Here is a 24,063-nt window from a genome sequence, read left to right as displayed (position 1 = left end):
GAGACGCACGCTAAAGCTTTTGTGATCTGTTGACAAAACTTTATCTATTCAGAAAGTGGGTCATCATAAATGCCAAGCTAATATGCTTCTACCATCGTCTTAAAGGAGTGGTGCGCCCTAAAAATTCTGCCATTATTTTACTCACCCTAACATTCTTAAATATTTTTTTTTTACTGTGAAATACATTGTAACTTTATAACTTTGCAAAAATTATCATTACATAAATTATTCTGTAAAATGTAACCAAAAGAAAATTGTTATCTGAATAATTATTACACAATACTTGCAACAATTATTTTATATCTATAATAATCTGGAATCAGTGAGATTTGTAATACTGTTATTAAGTTCATCAAGGCTGCATTTATTTGATCAATTTTTTTTTTACCATTTTAAATACCATTTTTAATTTTTTAATATAGAATTTATCCAGTCTAAAGTGTCACATGATCCTAATATGCCGATTTATTATCAGTGCTGGAAACTGCCGTCAAATGATGAACAAAATTATATATATAAAATACACACACATGCATGTATGCATTTTTAAAAAATGTGTGACGTTTATATATTGAGAATAAAAAAAAAAAAAAAAAAAATATATATATATATATATATATATATATATATATATATATATATATATATATATATATATATATATATATATATATACACACACACACACACACACACACACACACACACACACACATATATATATATATACACACACACACACACACACACACACACACACACATATATATATAATATAATATATTATATAATACTTCCAACTTTACTTTCAGCCTTTTGTCACATCAACTACTAAAATACTTGCAATACAGTGGAAAAAGTGGAAGTTTTGTTTGTTTGGAGCTTCTCTGACATTCTCGATACATTACAAGGGCTGCATAATGACTTTTCAAATGTTTCCACAGAAATCTTTCCACACACCAAAAATAACAGCATACAGGTTGGAAACAACATGAGGGCGAGCGCATAACGACAAAACTTTCTTTTAGCGCTGCCCTGAATGTGCCAGGCTCCGTGTTTGACACAACCAGATCCACATCAACGCCACCCACATCCTCTTCTAGCAATCCACTCCGCCTTTTTCCCTCATTTGCGAGAAAAGGACGAAAAGTAGGTCATCTCTGGGGCAGTGATAGCGTGCGACCAGACGCTGTACTCTTACGGAGTAGACGATGCCCGAGCGTGTGCCGCCACAAAGGGCATCGCACGTGGAAGCGGAAGAGAGCGTTGCCATGACGACACACCAGATTCCTGATTCCTGGAAAGACGCTCTACCTTCTGTGAAATAATGAGTGCACACGAAAGACAATCGAACGAGGGCCGATCGAGCAGAATAGCTGGCTTTCAGGGGTTATGTGAGGAGGCTGATGGAGGTAAATTCTGAATGAAGGAGAAAGGTTAGGAAGTGTGTGGGCCGTAGCCGGGAGTTTGCAATTACCTTTCCTCCTACTCGCTGTTAACACATTACCTTCACGATGATGCCTCAAACACTTTCACTGGTTCAGTCATTCATGTCAAACATGCATAATGTGCCAATGGAAAAGACATGGCCGAAGCAACACAAACACAGCACACGGACGTGCTGAAAACTACAGTGCTGGGAGGTCTGATTCGTTTAAACAAATCGCTTCATTTGGACGCTGTTTTCAGGGACTAAAAGGAACTATTTGTGCTGTATTGTTTAGGATATTACTCGTAAGTGATCTCAGAAGTTTTCACACAGTCTTGTGTGTAATGAAATTTTAGCTAACATTTAGCTAAACGCTGCTTTTTGAAAGTGGATTTTATGAAATGTACTGCTGAAGTTCCCTCAATCCAACAAACACTATATATACAGTAAATATATATTACTGAGGATGTAATGATGAATGTTTCTTAAGCTGCAAATCAGCATTTTATATATACACACACACACACACACACACATATATATATAGATGTAATATGTGTGTGTATACATATATATATACACACATATATATCACATATATATATAGATGTAATGATGAATGTTTCTTAAGCTGCAAACCAGCATTTTTATATATATATATATATATATATATATATATATATATATATATATATATATATATATATATATAGATATATATATATATAATATGTGTGTGTGTATAAATATATATACACACACATATATATAGATGTAATGATACAAAGTTTCTTAAGTAGCAAATCAGCAAATTATGAATTTCTTGTGTATATATATATATATATATATATATATATATATATATATATATATATACACACACACACACACACACACACACACACACACACACACACACACATACAAACACACACACACATATTAATATCCACATTATTACCAGTAATTATGCTGCTTATTTTTTTTTTTTTTTTTAACAAAAACATTTATTTGAAATTATCTTCTTTTTTCGATCAACTCGCTACTACTTTCTTCAAAACCAAAAAAAAGCGCAAAATTCTAAGCGTTAGTGGACATAGCACCATTTGCATTTTATATATTAAGTAGAGAGTCCCTCATAACATAAACATTATATTTTGTGGTCTTTGTCGACAAAAAGTTTGACAACCCCAAATCTGCAACTTCAGAGTCCAAAACTAGAGCTACGTACTACCTAATAGAAAACAGGGGTCTCCGACGAACATAAACACCTGCTCATGTCCGCGAAATGCCAGACGGGGGTCGCTGGGGGCCGATTAAGGTACTGGGGTGAGTGAGCTGCCAGGGGCCACACAGAGATGACATCATGAGAGGGGGGAGGGGGGAGAGAGGCATGTGCAGGCCGTCAGATGATGGATGCTCAACAATGGAACACACAGAGGCATACAGGAGTGCTTTTGTGCTGCCGGGAGGAGCCGCTCGGCCCGTCTGAATAGGAGCGGTGTGGCGGCTCTGGGAAAAGCAGAGGGAGTTCCTGCACAGGGGATTAGAGAGGCCTCCACTACAGTCCGCTTTGTGTGCTACATTCCCAAACATCTCCACAGAGAGAAACAGAGAGAGAGAGAGAGAGAGAGCGCTTCTAAAAACAGAACACTGCAGGACAACTTACCAATATTTGGATGATTTAGAATCTTCATTATTCTTACTTCCCTGAAGAGCTGAAAGAGAAGACCGAAAAAGCTCAATTAGAGGATGGGCTACTGAGAGAAAATAAAAAGAGACCTTTTAAAAGTTTTTTATAATTATTACTCTTTTAAAATTATGACCAAAAGGGTAACATGACTTTATCCACAAATATCAAAAATATAATTTTCAGCTCTGATAACAACGGCAAATATTACACGTAAGGGTTATTATTGTTAGATTGATAAAATTACCGTCTTACCTGAAATATAAAAAAAGAAGAACGCAGTTTATATTTATTAAAATTGTAAATATCATACTGCATTTCAACTAGGCTGCAATGCAACTTCCCAGCTATGCGTTACGTTTAACTTGATGTACTAAAATAACTGTAACTCAAATACAAAAATATAAAACAAACCTATTTACTTTAAAACAAAAACACAAAATTACTATACCAAAAATAAGTATAACATAACCTCGAAATATTAACAACTGAAATAGTCACACAATGCTAATAAATTCATATAACACTCCCATCATAGAAACACACTGCATTTATAAATATATTAACACAGATAATTCTTTTTAATTAGAATAATATTTTACAATATTACTACTTTTATCGTATTTTTGATCGCATAAAGAGACTTCTTTTAAAAACCTTATAGATGGCCACTAAATAAAGTGAAGAATAATGAGAATGAGAATCTATGGGAAATTTGGTTTCATTGTTTGCCAGGCAAAAATGCATGTAGGAGCGTTTAGAAAAGTTCACGTACATTTGCTGTTCGATCCAATTTAAAACATAAGCTCACTTTTACCATTTCTATTCAATTTCCCATACAGCTACAAGTATTGTGCACCGAAACTGCCTCGCAATTCCATTCAAATTTATGTTGCTTCATCCTCCCTTTATATTACACGATATCCACACAATATCTCCCCGGAGCCTTCCAAAAACACTTCTCAGCCAGACTCTTTCACCTCCAAACGCGCACCAATTATTTTCGAGGGCCTCGTACGTACGACGCGCTGACGCACGCGGTCACGCTCGAAAAGCATGAAAAAAAACGTGAGAAACATTCAAAAGGTACAAAATGTTTTGTGTCCGTTTCAGAGAGTTCGATAGCCGGTAGTCACTGCACGAAAAGAAATTACCAAAAGTCAATACACCCCTCTGAGTGCAGGGCTAATTAGGCTCTTAGTCAGCCAGCAATGTTCTAAACCAGCGATCTATACCAAAGCACCAGCACAAACAATATTCACGCGCTTTCTCGTATATCCCAACATGTGGACACGGTCAGGCACGCTAGAGACCTGAGCCGCCATCAAAGTGGACGCTTGTGACCGTTGAACCCCGGCGGTGTAGTACAGTAGCCCGTCCAGAGCCAACTGATGGCATCTTATTTCAACAGGCCAGAGAGCGTAAACGACTAAATTTAGCTGTAAACGCAGCCTGTGACATTGCACACGAAAACTGCTAACACCATCTGTTCGTGCAACTGGTGTGCGGTTTATTTTCCACACAGCTAGGATTGAATCTACAGCGCCACGGCAAAGTAGCCTAAACTATACGAGACAAAACACTAGCGATGCCGACATAACGCATCTTTCTATTACATCGTCTTTGTTGGCTGCATGCAAAACGGCCATACAAACGGACTGCAGTTCTTGTAATAAGTCGTCCAAAACATTTTTAAAGGTGTATACTTTATCGTGTTTTTGGGGTCGATGACCTACTGAGTGGTCCAAAATATTCACATGCTCATCTCTTTTCTTTTCGAACCAGCCAGACAAATTCTTCACTGAATGAACCCCCGACTCTTCAGAAAAAGACCCTCACGAATGTATGAATTATTGTTTGCATCAGTATGATTAACTCTTTGCCAAATTAAACAGAATGGTAATTAATTCACTGAAAATACTCACGAGTTTGAGTCATAGGTTAGTTATAATCTGTCATTTTGAATTATTGCTGCTCCGATAGATTCAGGGAGTTCATTCAGTGAGGATTCATCCAGGTGATTCAAACAGAAACTAATGAGTCGTTTTGCTACCATTTTTATAAATTAGTAAAAATGGCAGCAAAACAGTTAAAAAGACTCACAAACTCATCAATTTCTGTTTGAATCACCTTGATGATTCATCACTGAATGAACTCCCTGAATCTATTGGAGCAGCAATAATTCAAAATGACTCTCAACTTAGTTTGAGCAATTATCATTAACCCTTATTTAATTAATTCACCAGATCTGTCAGAATGGTAATAAATCCACTCACAAACATTGATGACTGATGATGACTCCTTTAATGGAGTTTAATGACTCTTTCACCAAATAAAAAGAGTGGCAACGAATCAGTCAAAAAGACACAAACTCATCCATTTCTGTTTGCTTTAGCCTAACGCCCTACCATTTCAATAAACAAATCTTGTACTGGTTGACAATATGACCACACTGAAATAAATATTAAAATAAAAATACTGCCAAAAAAAGTACATAAAATGAATAGCATACAAAAAGAATTTGACCATAAAAGAGATCTCATCCAAGCATACACACAGCCGATATCTACAACAACAAAACACTAGGGTGCTTTCATGATAACAGGTTGACGGCATTTAAAGCTGCGAAACAGATTACCGTGATAACGGTCTGGGGCTTTTCCTTATGACTCGCAGAAAGCAGGATGCTTGGAGCACATGTTCTAGAAGAAAAAAAAAACGCACAGCAGTAGTTTCAGCCCGCAGCCACCAATTACAGAGCGCTAATTAAAGAGAGCGAGGTCTCCGTTAATGAGCGGAAGCCATCCAGACATAGATGGGCATGGCGTCTAGAGCAGAGCTGCTCTGAGGTGTTTAACATCTTCTGTGAATCTTACGTGATGAGTCATCAGTAGTATCAGAGATGGGGATGACAAGCTGTGTATGGACGTCTAGAACTTTCTGCTGGGAGCGTCGAACAATCACAATCAGAGAAAAATAGATAGTTAATTGAGGAATAAAAGATTTATGGCATTGTATGGCAAAAGTAACACAATTAAGAACTGGGGTGTTATTCAAAGGTGTTATAAATCAACAATAAGAATGATTGAGGTCACAATAATAAAAATTTATAATATAAATTATATAAATTAAATATATATAAATTTATAAAATACTTGTGGCTGGCAAAAAAGCATAGCCCCCAAAATGCCAGCACACTAAAATAATAAAACACAATAAAATAAAATTGTAAATAATGGAAGTGCTTGTGTAGTATCAATTCTAACATGCTAGAAGAAATTGTTTTTCAAAGAATAATAAGAAAAAAATGCATAGGCAAAAGCAAAGCATATGCAGCATCAATCTGCTCAGACTAGAGCCGTTAATAACTTAAATCGTGATTAATCACATCCAAAAATTGTTTACATGCTTGCGTACTATGTATATAATGCATATATAAAAGCACACACATGCAACACACATTTTCGAAAATATTTACCTGTATTTATATACATATAATTTAGATTACATATAAATGTTTAATATATAAAACAATTTTTTTCTTAAATGTATATGTGCATATTTTTGCATTTATATATACACATAATAAATATACACAGTACGCACACATATATTATTTTCTTTTTATTATGTTTTATTGATAAAAAAAACAATTCCATGTTCTGCCCAATGCACTTCAAACAAATGTGTCAACTGAATGCTATCAAAACAGGATATTGTTGATATTGTAAACATGTTATTGTTGTTTACTGGCCAAATAACAAACTAAGTAGGTTAGTATTTATTCATATAATAAACAAAAATGCCCTACTAGGTACTTTTTGACTGTATCTAAAATGAAAAAAAAAGTGCTTGATTTTTGTTCTGCCTTAATCAAAATTTTATTATAGCATTATAAATATTTAACATAAAAATATTTTAGTAATCACCAATACTGTTAGTTACTGTTAAACCTTACATTCATTTGCTAAAAACCTTACATCAATTTGTTTTAATACATTTGTTAAGAATTGTATATCTACTTTTATTGCAGAGTTGTTTCAATGAACAACTTTTACAATTATGAAAGTAATAAAAACCTAATAAAATCGTTTAGAAATGAATAACGTGTAATGATCAGATAAGACTGAACAATCTGTTTTCATGTTAACAATTTCGGAAAATAAAATAAAAAGTCAAAATAAATAAATAAATAAGTTTTAGTGTCTGTGTAGCACCAATAGAAAAATGATTGGCTTTCAACAAACAGTGACTTCTCATCTTTCCATCATGAAGCTCTATACAGAATATAGATGCCATTATTTCTCTATATAGAAAAACTAGAGCGACTTCTGAAGACTTCATCCTTTTTGAATCTCCATTAATTGTAATTGCATGGAGGAAAGAATGACTAGGAGGACTGGAACGAGACAAAAGGTGAGAACCCATCTGCTTCATCAAATTCTAGGTGGACTGAATGTTCTCCTGTAAATAACACACTGTGCCGATGCCATGCTCTTCAACATCAAGTGCCTGATGTTGTGCGTGTAGGAGGCTAAGCTGCACTGCAGAGAAAAGCTTTCTCTAAAACACATGCATGCACTTTTGTAAATGGATGCAATCTTGTCTGTAATAAGCCCACAAGCAATTAGCGCAGCATTTACGTCAAGAGCTCTCATGCATGTGCGTTAGAGTGCACATGTTCAACATTGCAGAATTAAAGCCGAAATGCGGCATGCGCTTTTTGCACGCGTCTCTCTAAAAATGTGTGGCTTTCTCATGGCCTCAGGTGGAAGCTACTTCCTGGGTTTCACAATGAATGCACTCGCTGGTGTTCTGTGGGAAAACGCGCTGAATAATTCACAAAGTGATGATGCTCCTCTCTGCGATCGCTGAAGACCCCTCTGCCTTTGACTTTCCACGTCTGGGAAAAGCCCGCCGAGATGAAGCTGAACGAACGTTGACAAATCATCAGACGTGAGCAAGCAGAATGAGTCAGGTTGCTAGTGTTTTAAGGGCAAATGAATGTTTGATCGTTGGTTGGTGCCATCGAGGAACCTCAGAAGCAAGCAAAAATCTGTGTGAGCATAACCAAAGAGAGACCGATTCGGATCTGGTACTTTTTAAGACGTATACTTAGAAGCACATGCACACGTCACAAAACATTTTAGAGCATTTTAAATACGTTTAAGCACGCTCCAATAATCTTCACAAAGATGACACGTACAATTAACGAGGTTAAGAACCCATGAGAAAGACCACAGATGCATGCACAAACAGGCTAACGTGAGAAACCACAGAGAACAGCTCGTTTCTGCTCCGAGTTCCTGAAGTGACAGGAAGAGGTTTTTGTCTGTGCTTTTCTATTCACTTACTGAAAGCCAAACAGATTAGCATAATCCATTCGTTTTTTTTTTGAGCATTAAATGTAGGCCTGTCGATTTAATACATTAGTCCGAGTAATTATAAAATAATATTCTTAAGGAACTATCGTAAGAGCCACTGAAGTATGCTTGAATTTATCACCTGAGCAGCGAATGCTATTTGACTAAACGCTCTTGAGATGCAGAAAACGACAGGGCTGTGTTTGGTTGACGGCGCTGCAAAAATACGCACGATCCCAAACTCCTCAAAAACATAGAGAGGGGAAATTACACCCAGATTTGTTACTTCTTTGTTTAGATAAAAAGTAAACAAGTTAAAAAAAAAAAAAAAAAAAGAATCTGTCACTTGCAAAACAACAATAAAATGTTTTTGAAAAAATTCCAGATAATAAAAAAAATTAAATACAGTAAATAAAATAATAAAAAAAATGCAAAAAGTAGTATTAATATTTAAAATGAATATTTTTTAAAATGCAATTCATTCCTGTGATGCAAAGCTGAATGTCACATGACACTTCAGAAATCAATATGCTGATTTGCTCGCTTTTTTGTTGTTTTATTTTATCTAGGTTGCGCTTCTTAACAATTGTAAGGCACTTTTCATTTAAAGGATCCTGTTTTGATGGCTCTGTGAAGGAAAAGTAAAAATGCGAGCTAATTTCCTGAGGTTACTGAAACGGCCCCACCCACCGCTACACGAACGCCAATCGCACGCCGGTCACTCTGGATACCAGCAGGAGTGGAGAAACAGGAAACGCTTCTGCAGTCCCTCGACAATCGCCCCACACTCCCCTCCTCTCTCAGCACATCTCATAAACAGGAAGTGGCTCATAGAGACGCAGTGAGTGAGAAAGAGAGGGGCCATCCGCGCTGTTCTCACCACTACAAATAGTCACTGCGAACTGCCTAGACAGCAATAATGCTAAATAATTCAACTGAATAAGAAAACCGTTGATTTCAAATCAAGTTTCAAATCATTGAAGTTCTCAGCATACAATAATGTTCAATAATAAGTGTTTACTCTACCCTTTCACAATTGGTTTTAAAGTTAGGGTTAGGGTTCTACACTAAAAATGATTTGCATATTTAAATAACAATCACTTTTTTTCTAAATATAACAAAATTAGATGCACGAAGTGAATTTATGCATCATATAATTATAATATGCAGTACAAAAATGCATATTAATTAAAAATTTTTATTTTAAAATTAACATTAACTGCTCATTAACTGAGCATTAGGTAAGGCAAATGCAAAAATGGGAAAATAAGTGATTAAGTACGCAGTAGCGCATTCCTATTTGATTGTTTTCCCTCTAAAATCAGAACTTTGTGACTCACGTTGATCATAAATACCAATAACACTGTCCAAACACGGTCTACACGACAGAAAAGCAGATTTAAATGAGCTAGGATCTTTAAAAAGGACAAGTAAAATACAAAAACACAATATTAGAGGCCACTTCAATACTTTTTTGTAAAGATAAACAATACATAAAACCCAACCGGGTTTATTTGTTCTCGCTTTGAGCACTTGGTGATCTATCAAACAGAATGGCCCTTAACCACTAACCGCAACAGGAAGTCAGACTTAATAAACAAACACGTGCTGCATAACACAAAAACATACGCCTGTATGACTGTATTTCCATATTAGCAAACATTCAGAGCTCAGAGCTCACGTTCAGGTCCTTCTGAAGCTGAAGGAGAAACACTTGGACATTTATGAGGGGATAAAGTGAAAGTGGGACACGTAGACATATTTAGGTAGAGAAAATAATCCAGAGATGAAGGGTATGAGACGGCTTTAAGCACTCACTGAAGCGATCTTTTACTTCCTAAAAGATCGCGTTTTCTTTTCCTCCTTTGATAAATCCCGGCTGCCGTCCAATATTTTAGGGCAGGTTATTAAGAGCTTCCAATAAAAACATAAAAAAAATAACTGTGAGTGAAGATTTACCATCACCTGATAATCGAACAGCTCACGGGAACCAGAACAGTAGAAAAGGGACGGGCGAAAGCAATGTAAAACACGTTTGGGCAGGACATGCGGGTTTGGACACACTTAAGGGTGAGTGAACGCAGACCTTCATCACAATTACTGAACATTATAATTACAGAACATTAAAAGATTCGCTCAGAGGGATCTCTCGGCTGGCCTAATTGGATGAGAGCCCACTTTCCCTCGGCAGCATGTTAAAGTGTTTGTGTCTTTAACTTCCTCTACGGCTCATTTCCCCGTTTAAGGTGCATGCAAACAGCGGTTACCGTTCCTCGCGCTGCTCCACTTCTGAGAACGAGAAACACTCTCAAATTACTCGTGAAAACGGATCAAATAAGTGCTTAGAATGCAGCAAAAACAAAAAGCTTGCTAGGTTGTCCTGACGTATGCCCAATTATATTTTAGTGCTTCATTGTGTGCTTGTTTGGAGGATCATTTAGAAATGCAGGAAATAAGCCATACAACAAACAGAGGCAATAACTACCTAAAATGTTTTAGATAGTTATTGCAGAGCGGTTGCCAGGACTTTGCGTTTGCTGAAGTGTTCAGAGGGGTTTTGGTTTTTTTTACACTAAAATTCCAAAGTTTAGGGTGGGTAAAAATTGTATTTATTATTATTATCATCATTATTATTATTATTATATTTTATTATTATTTAAGGAAGTTCATCAAATGCTCACCAATGCTGCATTTATTTAATAATAATTAAAAAAAAAAGTAAATACTGTAACGTATTACCACCTGATTTTTCAGCATCATTGCTTCAGTCTTCAGGGTTGTTTTTTTACAAAACAAGAATTTATTAATTCGATTAGCTTGTTCTTTTTTAAATAATTAATGAGACTGAGGCTTAAGGCTTTTTGCTATATTCCAATTGAACTGAAAAAGATTCAATTAACAACAAAAAAACCCCCAATGATTTTTATGCAACATTTTACAATTATACAATATCTATACAGCTGTTAAAAGCTTATTAGAGAATATTATGAGTGAAAAACGAACATTTACTCCATTTGACCAGTGCAATTCTTCAAAACGCGTATATTTCCAAGGCATGCGATTTTGATAAAACAAGAAAATGAATAAATGACTGAATTATCTTTTTTTAAACTATGCATTTGCAAACTATGCCAACTCTCTGTATAAGCAGTAACAATGCTTCCCGTCTTCTTCAAGCACCACTAAACAAACACAAAAAACAAGTCAAAATTTAACGTTACTCTCTCACTCCCTTTTCCGACACTTTTTACAAAGCGCACATCAGCACATTACAGGCTTGAACGGAGAAAGCTGGCGAATCAGGCAGCTCTTATGACAGCAAATGCAGACATGCTAGGCAAAAAAAAAAAAAAACACTTTAAGGACTTAAAATAGAAACTTCAAAGTCCAAATATATAGATGTGCCTTTGTTAAAAAAATACGAAGCATTTAGGTTTGGATGTTGAGTTTGTTTTAACGCGGCGCGGTGAATCAGTCTGCTTTGATCAAAACCAACTGTTCACAAGTCATTCATTCTGCCAGACGCACACGCAAGACCGAAATAACCCAAAAGGTAGACTAAATACCAGCCGCAGCAACATCCTGAACCTCAACAAGGATCAAAGAGATTAAACATCTAAGCTGAACAGAAGCACTAAATTCAAAGGAATACTGCGGGCTCATAACAATGTACAGTACGAACCGGCTTTGAAAGAGTTAAAAGATGTCAGTCAAGTGAGGAAAGGGACAATTTTAGTGCACAATTGGACAGGCCGGGCTTGCTTTGTCTTGTATCTTTGGCCCAAGTCGGACAGGACTCATTTGCCGTGAAGAAATTAGGTAAATTTGAGTTCGCTGATTTTTTTTTCTGTGATCAAAACAAGGCTGTGTTTTTATTTCTCCCTCAAACAGCCTTGGTGAAATCACGGTACAAGTAACCTACTGTTTTTCAGTTAACTCCAGGGGAAATTTAATCCCATGCAATTAGGAATGACTGCGATTGTGGTGTATTACTCTTTTCATAACCTTCTTTGAATACTGTAACTGAAGCTTAAAGCTAAATATTTTACACTAAATGCTGTTTCACTGTCTGGTGTGCTCTATTATGAATTTCAACATTCTTGGTTATAAAAAACTATTTGTGGTTTTACTAAAGCCACTTAAACTACAAGGAACCAAGGAACTAGTAAATTGCATACTATTGCAAACGGCTTCCTTGCATACTTTCATGCATCTCTTTTTTTTTTTTCATGCATCTGTTTTTGAGAGACATCTCTTTTGGTAAAAAATAATAATAATAATAAAAAAAATAATAAAAAATAAAATAAAATAAATAAATAAATAAATAAATAAATAAATAAATAAAAATAATAATAATAAATATATATATATATATATATATATATATATATATATATATATATATATATATATATATATATAAATTTATATAAATAAAGATGCTGAAAATTCAACTTTTCACCACAGGAATAAAATCTGTTTAAAAATTTAATACATTTTGAAATATATATATAATAAATATAAATATATATATATATATATATATATATATATATATATATATATATATATATATATATATATATATATATATATATATATATATAAATAAAAGAAATTCAAAATTTTACATTATGAATGTCACTTTTGATACATTTAATGCATTCTTGCTAAATAAACAGTATTAGTTTCTTAAAATAAAAAAATAAAAAAAAAAATTGGTCCCACTTTATATTACTGGTCCCTAATACCCCTGTATTACATAGTAACTAGATGTGTATGTAGTATAATACCACAGTGTAAGTACACAGTGGTAAATAATATCTACAGCTGTAATATTTCTGTAACTACACACCCTCAGATTTGTTTGCGCAAGTACAAATGTGTAACAGGACATATATAACTACATGGTAACAACAATACATATAAGAGCAATTGGGAAACGGGTCCCAGGGGGTGGAAATGGGTAGGTTAAGGGAGTTGGATCTGGAGTTAGAGTAATACTGTCCACTTAATGTAAAAGTAACTTTCTGGACACCAACCACAATTTATATATAAAGCTTACGCTGCTAATGTAACAAGTAACACTTTCTTTACTTTTTAAAAAAAATGCTGTTACACATTTGCACTGATACGTAGCATTCAGTGGGTTGTTACATATGTGTCGTTACACGATCATAAGCGCTGTAGACTACATACACATCTAGTTACACAGGTCACTAAATTTAAAGCGGCACCAAAAAAGCTAACTGACCCTACATTTTTATTGTACGTAATTACACGCTGAATCACATCCAGTAATCCATAACATTGTGTACCTCTACTCCTAACATGCTCCTATCGTCCAAATCACTACAGGTTTCTCTCCCAATCATACGCGTGCATGCCTTTTGTTGTTAATTGTAATTCAGATGTGGCTTAAAAAAATGCATCATAAGCGTCGCAGACATTTTCTCGAATGCAAAGGAACGCTTTCCTACAGGTCATTTTCCATCTTCGTCACGCAAACAAAACAATAACAAGAAGAGGAAAGACACCGGTGGACAGAAGAGAGCTTTAAGCCCATCTGGGTGTTGCTGCCGTCTGATAGGATGCGGTGTGGTCGGACCGACCCCTCTTTAAACCTGGGCAGACCTGGTGATTAAATGCATTTGGCACATGTTGCTTTAAATGCGTTCAGCCATCCCTGCCCCTGTGTGTGTGTGTGTGTGTGTGTGAGTGTATGTTTGAGAACTGGAAAGAGCATCCTAATGGGACTGCAGCATATCCCTTACTGACTCATGGGATTAAACATTTCGCTAGAAAAATTTCTGTGAAACAAGCAGCTAAGCTCATCACATAGTTCACAGCAGACATTATTTTAGACATTTCCTACAATAACAAGCAAATGCAAGTGAACTTCACCTGAAAATAAATAAACTAACAAGTGAACAAACAATGAGTAAATAGACAAATCCTATTTTTAGTAGCCCATCTAAATATGACGCAATTTTTTTATTAAATACTCTACTATTTAAAAGTACTGTAAAAGGTTTTTTTTTCCATTAATGCTGTTATTTAGCAAGATTTTGCATTATTAAACATACACTTACGTTACAAAACATTATTCCGTATTATCTGTTTCATGTAAAACGGCTAAATATATTCAAACAGAAATTGGTTATTTTAAATTGTGATAATATTTGACAGTTTTTTTTCTGTATTGTCTATCAAACAAGTTTGGCTTCGATGACAATGCAAGACTTATTACAATAAAAATTTTTACAGACTCCAAACATCAAAAAATAAATACATCATGGTTATTGTTTGTCTCACTGAATTTAATATCAGTTTTTTTCGAAAGGGAGTTGTACTATAAAGTAATAATCATGGTCTTAAAAATAAGAAAAAGATTTTTTGGTGAAATTCAACCACCATGATAAATATAAATACATCTTTAAGTGCACTGTAAATATCACTGCACTGTATATGAATACATTAAATCACAAAGAGTTATTAAGCGCTAATAATATCTGATACATCATTGTACCACGGTGAAAAAACATGCCGTTCCAGACTCTCACTTCCTGATCTTTCCTGTGTTGATATATTTGTTTTTAAAAACAGCGTTGTGAATTGCTTCGATAATTGTACAATTTAAACGCCATAGCAGTGCGTTAATACCAAAGCAATAATAATCTGGCTGATGGGATAAAAACAGGAAAAGGGAAGTCCATGATATCAGCAGTTGGCAAACCTTGAAGCAAAAAAAAACAAGATACAATAGCCACTGGAACATTTGCATGTCTGGCTAGAGGAATGAACAAAACGTGCCACATCTGGGCTTTTTATATCCTTAAAAAGTGATTCACATAATCGTGAACTTTGTACTTGTAGATTTTTGCATGGTAACCAAAGGAGGACAGGAATAACCAATCCAGATGTTATGAAATATCAGGTCAAATCTAGACATAATAAGGCAAACGAGTAACAAATGGACCTGCACAGATGCATTGCTTTCTGGATGATGCAAGCACAAATGAGGTCAATGCCAGCGGGACGACGAGCCCGCAAAACGCTGCCAGACTGTCGAGGTTTTGTGGGTTTTATAAACATTCCCATTCCCGTTGCTAAATCGCTCTCGTTTTCCTATATGTAGTTGTGTAATAATCTAGGAGAACGTGTATTAGGGTCCAACGATTTCAGTGATGCAGGAAACACACGTAGCGGTGAAATGCACGTACAATGTAACACGGAAACAGACAGATTTTGGAAGAATATATAAAAAGTAGGGCTGTAAAACAAATCAAGTACGGTAGTGTTACGTGATCATTGTGGTGTTTTCAGAAACTAGTTTAATAATGAAATGATTAAAACCTCATTTTCTTCAGCAGTGAACTATACTTTATTTGCCAAAAATAATTTAATTACATACTAAAATTGTTAATGTTTTATGATTTCATTGAATTATCACAAATTAAATCGCATCCAAAATAAAGGTTTTTGTTTGCATAACATACATGTACATATACATACACACAAATACAGTATGTTTTGAACATATTTATGTATACATCTTCATATATTCATATAATTTATATCATATATATAAATATATACATGCATGAGTGCAATCATATATACATAATTACACAGCACACACACATATATTATGTAAACAAGAACGTTTATTTTGGATGCTAATAACGGACATTAATTGTTTACCTCACTAATCCAGAAAACTAAATTTCTATAAATAAATATAATTGAAAAATACAATTCTCTCAGGGCCCTATTATTGTAAAAAAAAAAAAAAAAAAAGAAAAAAGTTAATTAAAATGAAATAATAATAATAATAATTATAATAATAATAATTTTATTAAAACCAGCAAACTATTAATTGAATCAATAAAACAGAATTCAGAAAAATAAACATAAAAACATAATTCGGGAAAAAATTAAATGGCTTTTAAAGGGCTAATAAATAAATCAAGAAACATTTATCATCATCACCATCAATGATGAAAACTATTATGCTGCTTAATATTTAGTTTTAAACGTGATGCAATTTATTCTGGATTGTTTGAAGACTAGAAAGTTTAAAAGAACAGCATTTAATTGGCAGAAAAATCTTCTTTAGCATTATAAATGTCACTTTTGATCAATTTTACATCTGCTTGATAAATAAAAGAGTACGTTTCTTTAAAAAAAAAAAAAAAAACCTCTTTCTGACCCCAGTTTTTAATTTTATAGGGCTTTTTTTAAAACGCCCCTAAACATTTGTCCTTTCCTCATGACCACACACACAAAAAAAGAGGCCGAACCATCTGTGCACAACACTAGAAATAGGTGTATTTGAGCAGGTGCTGGGTGATGCCGCTCGAGGCCAAATCAAAGTGATGTGATCAAGAATGAACTTGGGATTTAAGGCCTTCTCCCAGAGGAGAAATGGTGACTCATCCCATTTTCATTCACATCCCCGATCCCAGACGTTTCTCATTCACTCACTGTGAGAAAGAAATGCTGTATGAGAGTTTCTAGGATACCAGAGGCAGGAAAAAATTAAAAAATAAAAATCATCTGTGATGATCACTGAACGGAACTCTTACATCAACACCCACGAACACCCACACGCACGATCTGAAAACACGCAGGCGCTTCTTTCAGCTTCCGCGCTCTCAACCTTGACTCTATCGCGGAGTCGTCGATCGCTGATATTCGTACATAAAAAGAGGTTAATTTTAACAAGGAGATGGAAGCGGCACCAGAGGCCGTCTTCCCACTCTCGGCGGTTGCGTAAGAGGTCGCACCAACGCAAATAAAAACGGCAACGGTGAGAGACGAAGAAGAAAAAGCTCTGGGAAGCAGAGAAGTGGTCATTGTCTGTGAGAGGGCCTGAGATGTGTGGGTGGATGCTGTATTTGAATATTGAGGTTAACGGCAAAGAGCTGCGCGCCAAACGAAACGGCGGCTCCGAGACGTGTAAAAACTGACTCGGTATTAAGCATAGCCATTTTCTCTATGTCTAGTATCACTGCATGTCCTTAAAAATTGCACTGTAAGTGTCGATGTGTGATCTCAGAGTGTTATTTGCTGAGCGATAAACCACAAACGAGTTGCTTACAGCAAACATAAACCATGAACATGAACATGAATTATATATACGCACAGACACACACACATATACATATACACACACACACATATACATATATATATATATATATATATATATATATATATATATATACACACACACACACATATACATATATACACACACACAAACACACACACACACACACATATATACAGTATATACACACACAAATACAGTGTATATATATACACATACACACATATATACATATACATATATATACACATACATATATATACACATACAGCATTCCTCTGAAAAATGTAAGATTTAAATATATTTATAAAATTGTGTGGTATTAGTTTCTAGATAAATGCTAGAATATGTGTAAACCTCCCCTTCAAATATATAAATAAATAAATACAATAATTCCTAATAACAACAATCATAATGATATTAATAATAATTATAGTATGTTTTTTTGTTAGCTAAATGCTAGAAAACGTGTATACATCACCCTATAAATAAATAAATAAATAAACAGCCATTTTTATAACTGCTACTAATAATAATAAAAAAGATAATTTTAGAAATGCAAGACTATAAACCCCTTAATGGCATATAAATGTTTTTTGATGGCTCGAAAGAAAACAAATACGATCTAAAAACCAAAAAACTAATTGTGCAACAAAGCAACAACTAAAAACTCAATCAACAAGAAACATAATTAAAGGTACAGTCCGTCCAAAAAGTTCATCAAGTTCACACCCTCATGTTGTTCCAAACCTGCATGACTGACTGGAAACGATTTGAGGAACGCTGAAATCCAAAACGACACTGGACTCCATTGACTTTCATTATACAGACAGGCATTTTTTCCAAATATATCTTTTGTATTCCTCAAAACAAAACAACATGCAGGTTTATGAGATAAATGAGATGCGAAAGCACGCCTTTAATAACTTAATCTATATAGCATTAATATGACATTAACCTCTTTGTTTGTGCAGGGACTGAGATCGACAATATGGGTCAGACGTTTAGATAAACTCTAGCACTGCCATCAAAGCCATTGTCTGGGCCGGCCCTCTACTGACGTCCACTACTGACGATGTTATTATTTAACCAAACGGGGTCAGCGCTTCCCATTCACTCCCACATGTGGGTCTCATTAGAAAGTCCGGAGAAGAAAACAACAATCCACTTACACAACAAGCGACGCTCAAGACCTTCGCCAAAGATTCCAGCACAGATAAACTTGCCATTATAAAAGCTCGTTTTCGCACCCGATCCTGAACCTAACGTGAAAAATGGGATAAGGCCGAGAGATAAAGCTGAAACCAGAACTGAATACAAGTTCTTCCAGTCAATTGGAAGATAAAACAATCTGTGACCCAGTTTTTCTTGAGAAACCCTGGTCTCTATAGAAAGTACGTGAGGAGGAGCGCGGCTACCTTGTTACTTGTAATTTAGCTGAGGTTTTCATCCAAAACGACTCGCAAGGAAAGTCTCTAAGGACTGCGCCTATTGCAACCTTTACATCCGCAGCGTAGCATTCGGATACCAATACCTCGGCGTCCCCTTTTGCCATAATAATAATACGAAAGCTCAGACATGAGATATCGGAGCTCTGAAATGTCAAGCAGCGAAAGTGAGTAACGGCTGCTGGTTCTGAATCAGCGGCGATAATGACTCAGACTCCTGTCCAGGACTATGCGGTACAGACGAGCGGTCATTACACACTACCGCTGACATGAGTTGAGGACAGAGATAGACAGCGTCTCCGCGAAGTCGAGGACGAAAAAATCTCGTATGAAGGGCTCTTCGAGAAAAATCATGTTGACATTCAAAAATCACGTTTAAAGAAATTCTTAGCGTTATCGTCGGCGATTCTTGAAATCAAGTTTTTAATATTGTTCGATGAACTGATATCAAATTTTAATGTGTCAGCATTATGAAGTTTTTTTAATATTGTTCGATGAACTGATATCAATTGAACAGCATTTATTTAGGCCGTAAGATCAGCCATGAGAAAAAATAATTAGCTTTTGTGTTCATTTCACGATCTCCACAATTCAGTCTACAGTATAGATACTTTCCCACCATTACTTTAAAAAGGAAATCTTGCAAATTCATGCCTTCAATTAAAAATGTAATGCAAAGCAAACAATGACAGATGCTTTTCAATACTAACCAACAGACCTTCATTAATCAACCTCAGGTTGTTGAGGACATGACATCTTAATTGGAAATACATACTGTGACTCATCAGTGGCGGGGGGGGCCGCAACGGGGCTCAATCACATTCAGTATTTCCTCTTATACCCCAAACCGATCACCACCTTCCCTCCAGAGACACAACCTAAGCCATGGGCTGTCAATCGGCTTGCAAATGGAAAACGGCCTAAATCAATGGCCTGGAAAAACAAGTGCCAGCTAATTATAGGGAAAAGGGCAGCCAGTGGAAGAGAACATCAACACCTCACATTGGCCTCAATGTGACAATGTGATCTATATGGTCCATCCAAAGAAAAAAAAAACACACAGAGGCCGGTCACAATTTTTTTTTTGGCACGAAATACGACATCAGGAATGACAAACTCCAGAAGACCCAAGCTAAGCAAAGAGTCCCATCTAAGCGCTCTGCTTTCCACTCTCTATGTGTGTAGTTATTATTCGAGTCTCTCATTCTGATTTCTGGCTCCTGCTATTATTAGCTGCTTCTGAAATCCAAGTCCACTGAGGGTTTCTCCATCAGCTACTGCTCTCCCATCATGCACCGCTCTGAACAGAAGTCCCTTTGATTTTTGGTTCGCATCTTGTGCCGATGAAAACAAATGTGTCAACTAATGCCAAATTAAAAGGTAACAACGGGGACTTTAAAAACAGGCAATAAAACAGGCGGACCAAAGGCATCTGTCCATCGCAAAGAAATGCAGTAATGCTATCTACATATGTGGTTAATGTTTAATTCGCTCTGGAAGGACAAATAGGGATTTCATTCTCACGCACTCTTGTCCTTAAACTAGCAAAAAAGAGAAAAGGATAGGGAGGCTGAGAATGAGGGGGACAGGATTTTTAAAGCTCGGTAGTAATCCTGAAATGTTTACCTTTTGAAGGCTTGTAGGATTAAGTTGTGTCTTATCAATTATTTTTATGGCCACCTGAAGGAAAAAGAAAAGACAAAAAAATTACTTTCACAGCCTTGTTCACTGAAGTCTTAGAGTAGCCAGTAAAAGAGCAGTCTAACTCAAGACCATGGTGAATCTCATTAAGCATTCAGAAATACTGTATTTCATCCGCAAAAAGTGACACTATTCATGAATAATATTTCTATTTTAGAGCAATTTTAAATACCTTTTTTTATTTGCATAATGAAATTATTTTTATGGAAACAAATAGAAAAAAACCTGAATTCCTGTATTATAGCAAAACGTTTTACAGTAAAATGTTACTATAAAAAAAACAATATTATATATGTATAAAATAATTTAATGTGCAAAAACCAAAAGATCTCGAATAAGATCCTTTTATGAAACTCACCTCTCGTCCTGTGAGAATGTGTCGTGCCAATTTGACCTTGGCAAAGTTGCCCTTGCCGATGGTTTTGAGAAGTCGGTAGTTGCCGATATGTGGCTGCTCATCGGCACAGGAGGCGATGGAGTTCCGGCAACGGGCCCCTGACCGCCCGGGACGGGACGCCACCTCATTTCGCCCATCTGTGTGTGATGTGTGCTGGAGACAGATGAAAAAAAGAAGATAAAATGAAGCACAGGAGGCTTTCAAAATCATTACTAACCCCAAACGTGTTGAAACACGTCTTAAAAAGTTTTACTTAAAATTGTACTCATTTTGGAGATCTCTGTATACTTCGTTGCGGAAGTCTGACAGCCTTTAAATGCCAGGCAAATGAAAACATAGGGAATGTCAAATTCTGTTTACGTCGAGATATTTGAACCAGACAACCTCAAAGAGGAGCTTCACCGCGGGAAACATCTTAATTTCCTCCCATCAAGGATATATATCTGCGAACCAAACTGGTCAAAGAGTATCAGCTGACATCTGTGTGTGCTAAAGTACTCTAATGGTGCTCTAAAGTTTCCACTCGTAGGAAGGGAGACATGCAAATAAAGTAATCTGGACACAATGTCAGACGGTTTCCTGGATTTCTGCTTTGACTTCCTCTTTCACTGAAAAATACTGGAGCTGCATCCTTTTCGAAACAGGGAAGGGTGCGTTTACAAAATGTATGTTTTTGCTGATTTTGAAGATGTTTGAAGAAGATCCTACCAGTCAAATATAACTAATATTTTGTCTTTAATAGAAATGACAGCAGACTCTCATTCTGGTGAGCAAGTGATATACGCTAAATTTCTCGGATAGCTTTAGAGCGAGTAAATTCTCAGCACATTTTTGGGTGAACTATGAGGTTATACGTTTGACAGGGAATGTGAAGCTGTAAGAACGTAAAATAGTGAGTTTAGCTCCACTAATGATGATGTTAACATCTCAAACATCATTACTCAAAAGACCAAAACACCCAGCTAACTCACTGAATCAATAACTGGAATGGATGAGGCATGATAATTGGTGGCCGTGGTCATAGAAAACTATTAAACATGTGAGCAAGGAAAAGGAAGAGATGACACCGCCGGCTCGCACAGCGAGGACTCATCTATGATACGTTTTCTAGCAGCATGCCGGCCCATCTGGAACAGAGGGACTTAAATTAGCCCGAGAGCTCCAATAGACACATTAATAATAATATCCAACGTAGATGAACAGGCTACAGCATGCGTGCTGCCAGGAGAAAGAAAAATGAAGAAGATCTCTCAGTAAGGGATCCAGGAAATGATGCATGACGTGGATGGAGACTGAAACAATACCTGAGAGGAGACAGATTAACAAGATGTTGCCTGCATCACTGTGAGTCATGCTATTCCAGGCATAAAAAACCCTTAAGTGTTACAAAATTTAACAGTACTGGAAGATCTGGCATTTGACATTTGTCTACAAATAAAGAAATAACTGAAAAGCTTAAATCACTATTGTGTTCCAAAGACGACAGGATTGGAAGAACATGATGGCGAGTATGGGATCGCAGGTTTATTTTAGCTTGAACTATTGCTTTAAAACACAGAATGAGGTTTAGGGTTTCAAAAAGATAGAAGTAGTTCATAAAGGCCTTCAATGTCATAAAGCAACGCTGAGACAATGATGAGAGCAAGCACCATCCAGCAATGAATCACATCAATAACTCTATAGAAAGACCAGCTTTTTTAAATCAATATCCATTTAGTTGCATTATCAGATACGAAAGGAAAGGCAGGTGCCAAGATGTTCCAAAGAGCATCTTGAGCTTCATTTTGTACCATCTGCACAAAAGACTGCACATGGTCACTGGCGCACATTTATTTGATTCATCGCCTATAAATATTGAAGAATCTTTGAAATTTATTAAATACATTTTTAACACTAAATTTTCAATGTGGCGACAGGCATTTGTACCTGACTATACACTACCGTTTAAAAGTTTGAGGTCAATAAAAAAAAAACAACGAATATTTTGAAAAACGTACCATTTCAAATAACAGGTTTCTATTTGAATGCATTTTAAAATGTCATTTACTTTTGTAATGCGGTGATGAATTTTCATTCAATCGAGTCCTCAGTGTCACATGATGTTGTGAAAAAGATTTTTTAAACGACGTAAAATTCTTCATTGTCCTTTTTAATCCCTTAAAAAAAACTTTTTTGTCATAAATCAGCATTATACGCGATAACAAAAATGTGTCGTCACGTATAATGATGATTATACAATGAACATGATAGCATGGGGCTCATTAAACTTAGTTATTTAGTTATACAAGTTCTAAGGATGCTTATAATGAGAAATAAGAGAATGAAGTCAAGAGCAATTACAGGAAATGAGCACAAAACAGTTCCCAATATGTGGAACAAAATACTAGTTTCCATTACTGATCCTCAAACCATAACCATAAACACAATCTACTGAAGCGAGCCAATTACCTTCTTAATGCGCGCTTCTGGTCTTAATTTGATCTATTAACCTGTGCGTGGTATTCCAAATGATCATCATACGATCTTTATGATCAGTCTCGCAAATGTAATAGGCCTAGTGGATTAAATTACGTTCCACCCTATATATCTCTTCGCTCAAAACATTTAACATTAGTGAAATGGACTGCAAAGGGCAATTCACATTCAGTGTCAGAATCCACACGGAGAGATTTTAAACCAACTAGTATGACAAAAAAGCCATGCGCTAACATGCTAAGAAGCTCCACGGAGCACATTTTAATGGTACTGTGAGAGTATCTACCACCCTGCAATATATACGATTCAACTGAGCTTTGGTCCCAGGCTAATACTGAACCCTAAAATGAGTAACGCCGTAGATATCGTTTGTAATTACAAACAGCACGCTCATTCGATGATTTACATCACAGTAAATAGTAACTGGTTAACTTGATTAGATAAA

At 35.7% G+C, this 24,063-nt stretch overlaps 1 protein-coding gene across 16 annotated transcripts in view; it reads right to left on the bottom strand.

Moving 5' to 3' along the window:
- mark3b (MAP/microtubule affinity-regulating kinase 3b) overlaps positions 1 to 24,063 on the bottom strand; it is a 51,556-nt gene that overhangs the window by 23,841 nt on the left and 3,652 nt on the right. For 15 of the 16 annotated variants that reach the window (XM_043218980.1, XM_043218991.1, XM_043218990.1 and 12 more), the window contains exons 2-4: positions 21,105 to 21,296; positions 20,672 to 20,725; positions 3,099 to 3,147 (exon numbers count right to left, since the gene is read on the bottom strand). In XM_043218980.1, coding sequence (XP_043074915.1) covers positions 3,099 to 3,147; positions 20,672 to 20,725; positions 21,105 to 21,296 — 295 coding nt within the window. Of the gene's footprint in view, positions 1 to 3,098; positions 3,148 to 5,757; positions 5,778 to 20,671; positions 20,726 to 21,104; positions 21,297 to 24,063 lie in introns of those variants that run through there. The other variant, XM_043218989.1, reaches the window with a different exon arrangement.

This window comes from Puntigrus tetrazona, chromosome 20 (assembly GCF_018831695.1).
Source record: "Puntigrus tetrazona isolate hp1 chromosome 20, ASM1883169v1, whole genome shotgun sequence".
Taxonomy (NCBI): Eukaryota; Metazoa; Chordata; class Actinopteri; order Cypriniformes; family Cyprinidae; genus Puntigrus; species Puntigrus tetrazona.
Note: the sequence above shows the minus strand (reverse complement) of the source record. Positions and strands in the feature narration are given on the sequence as shown.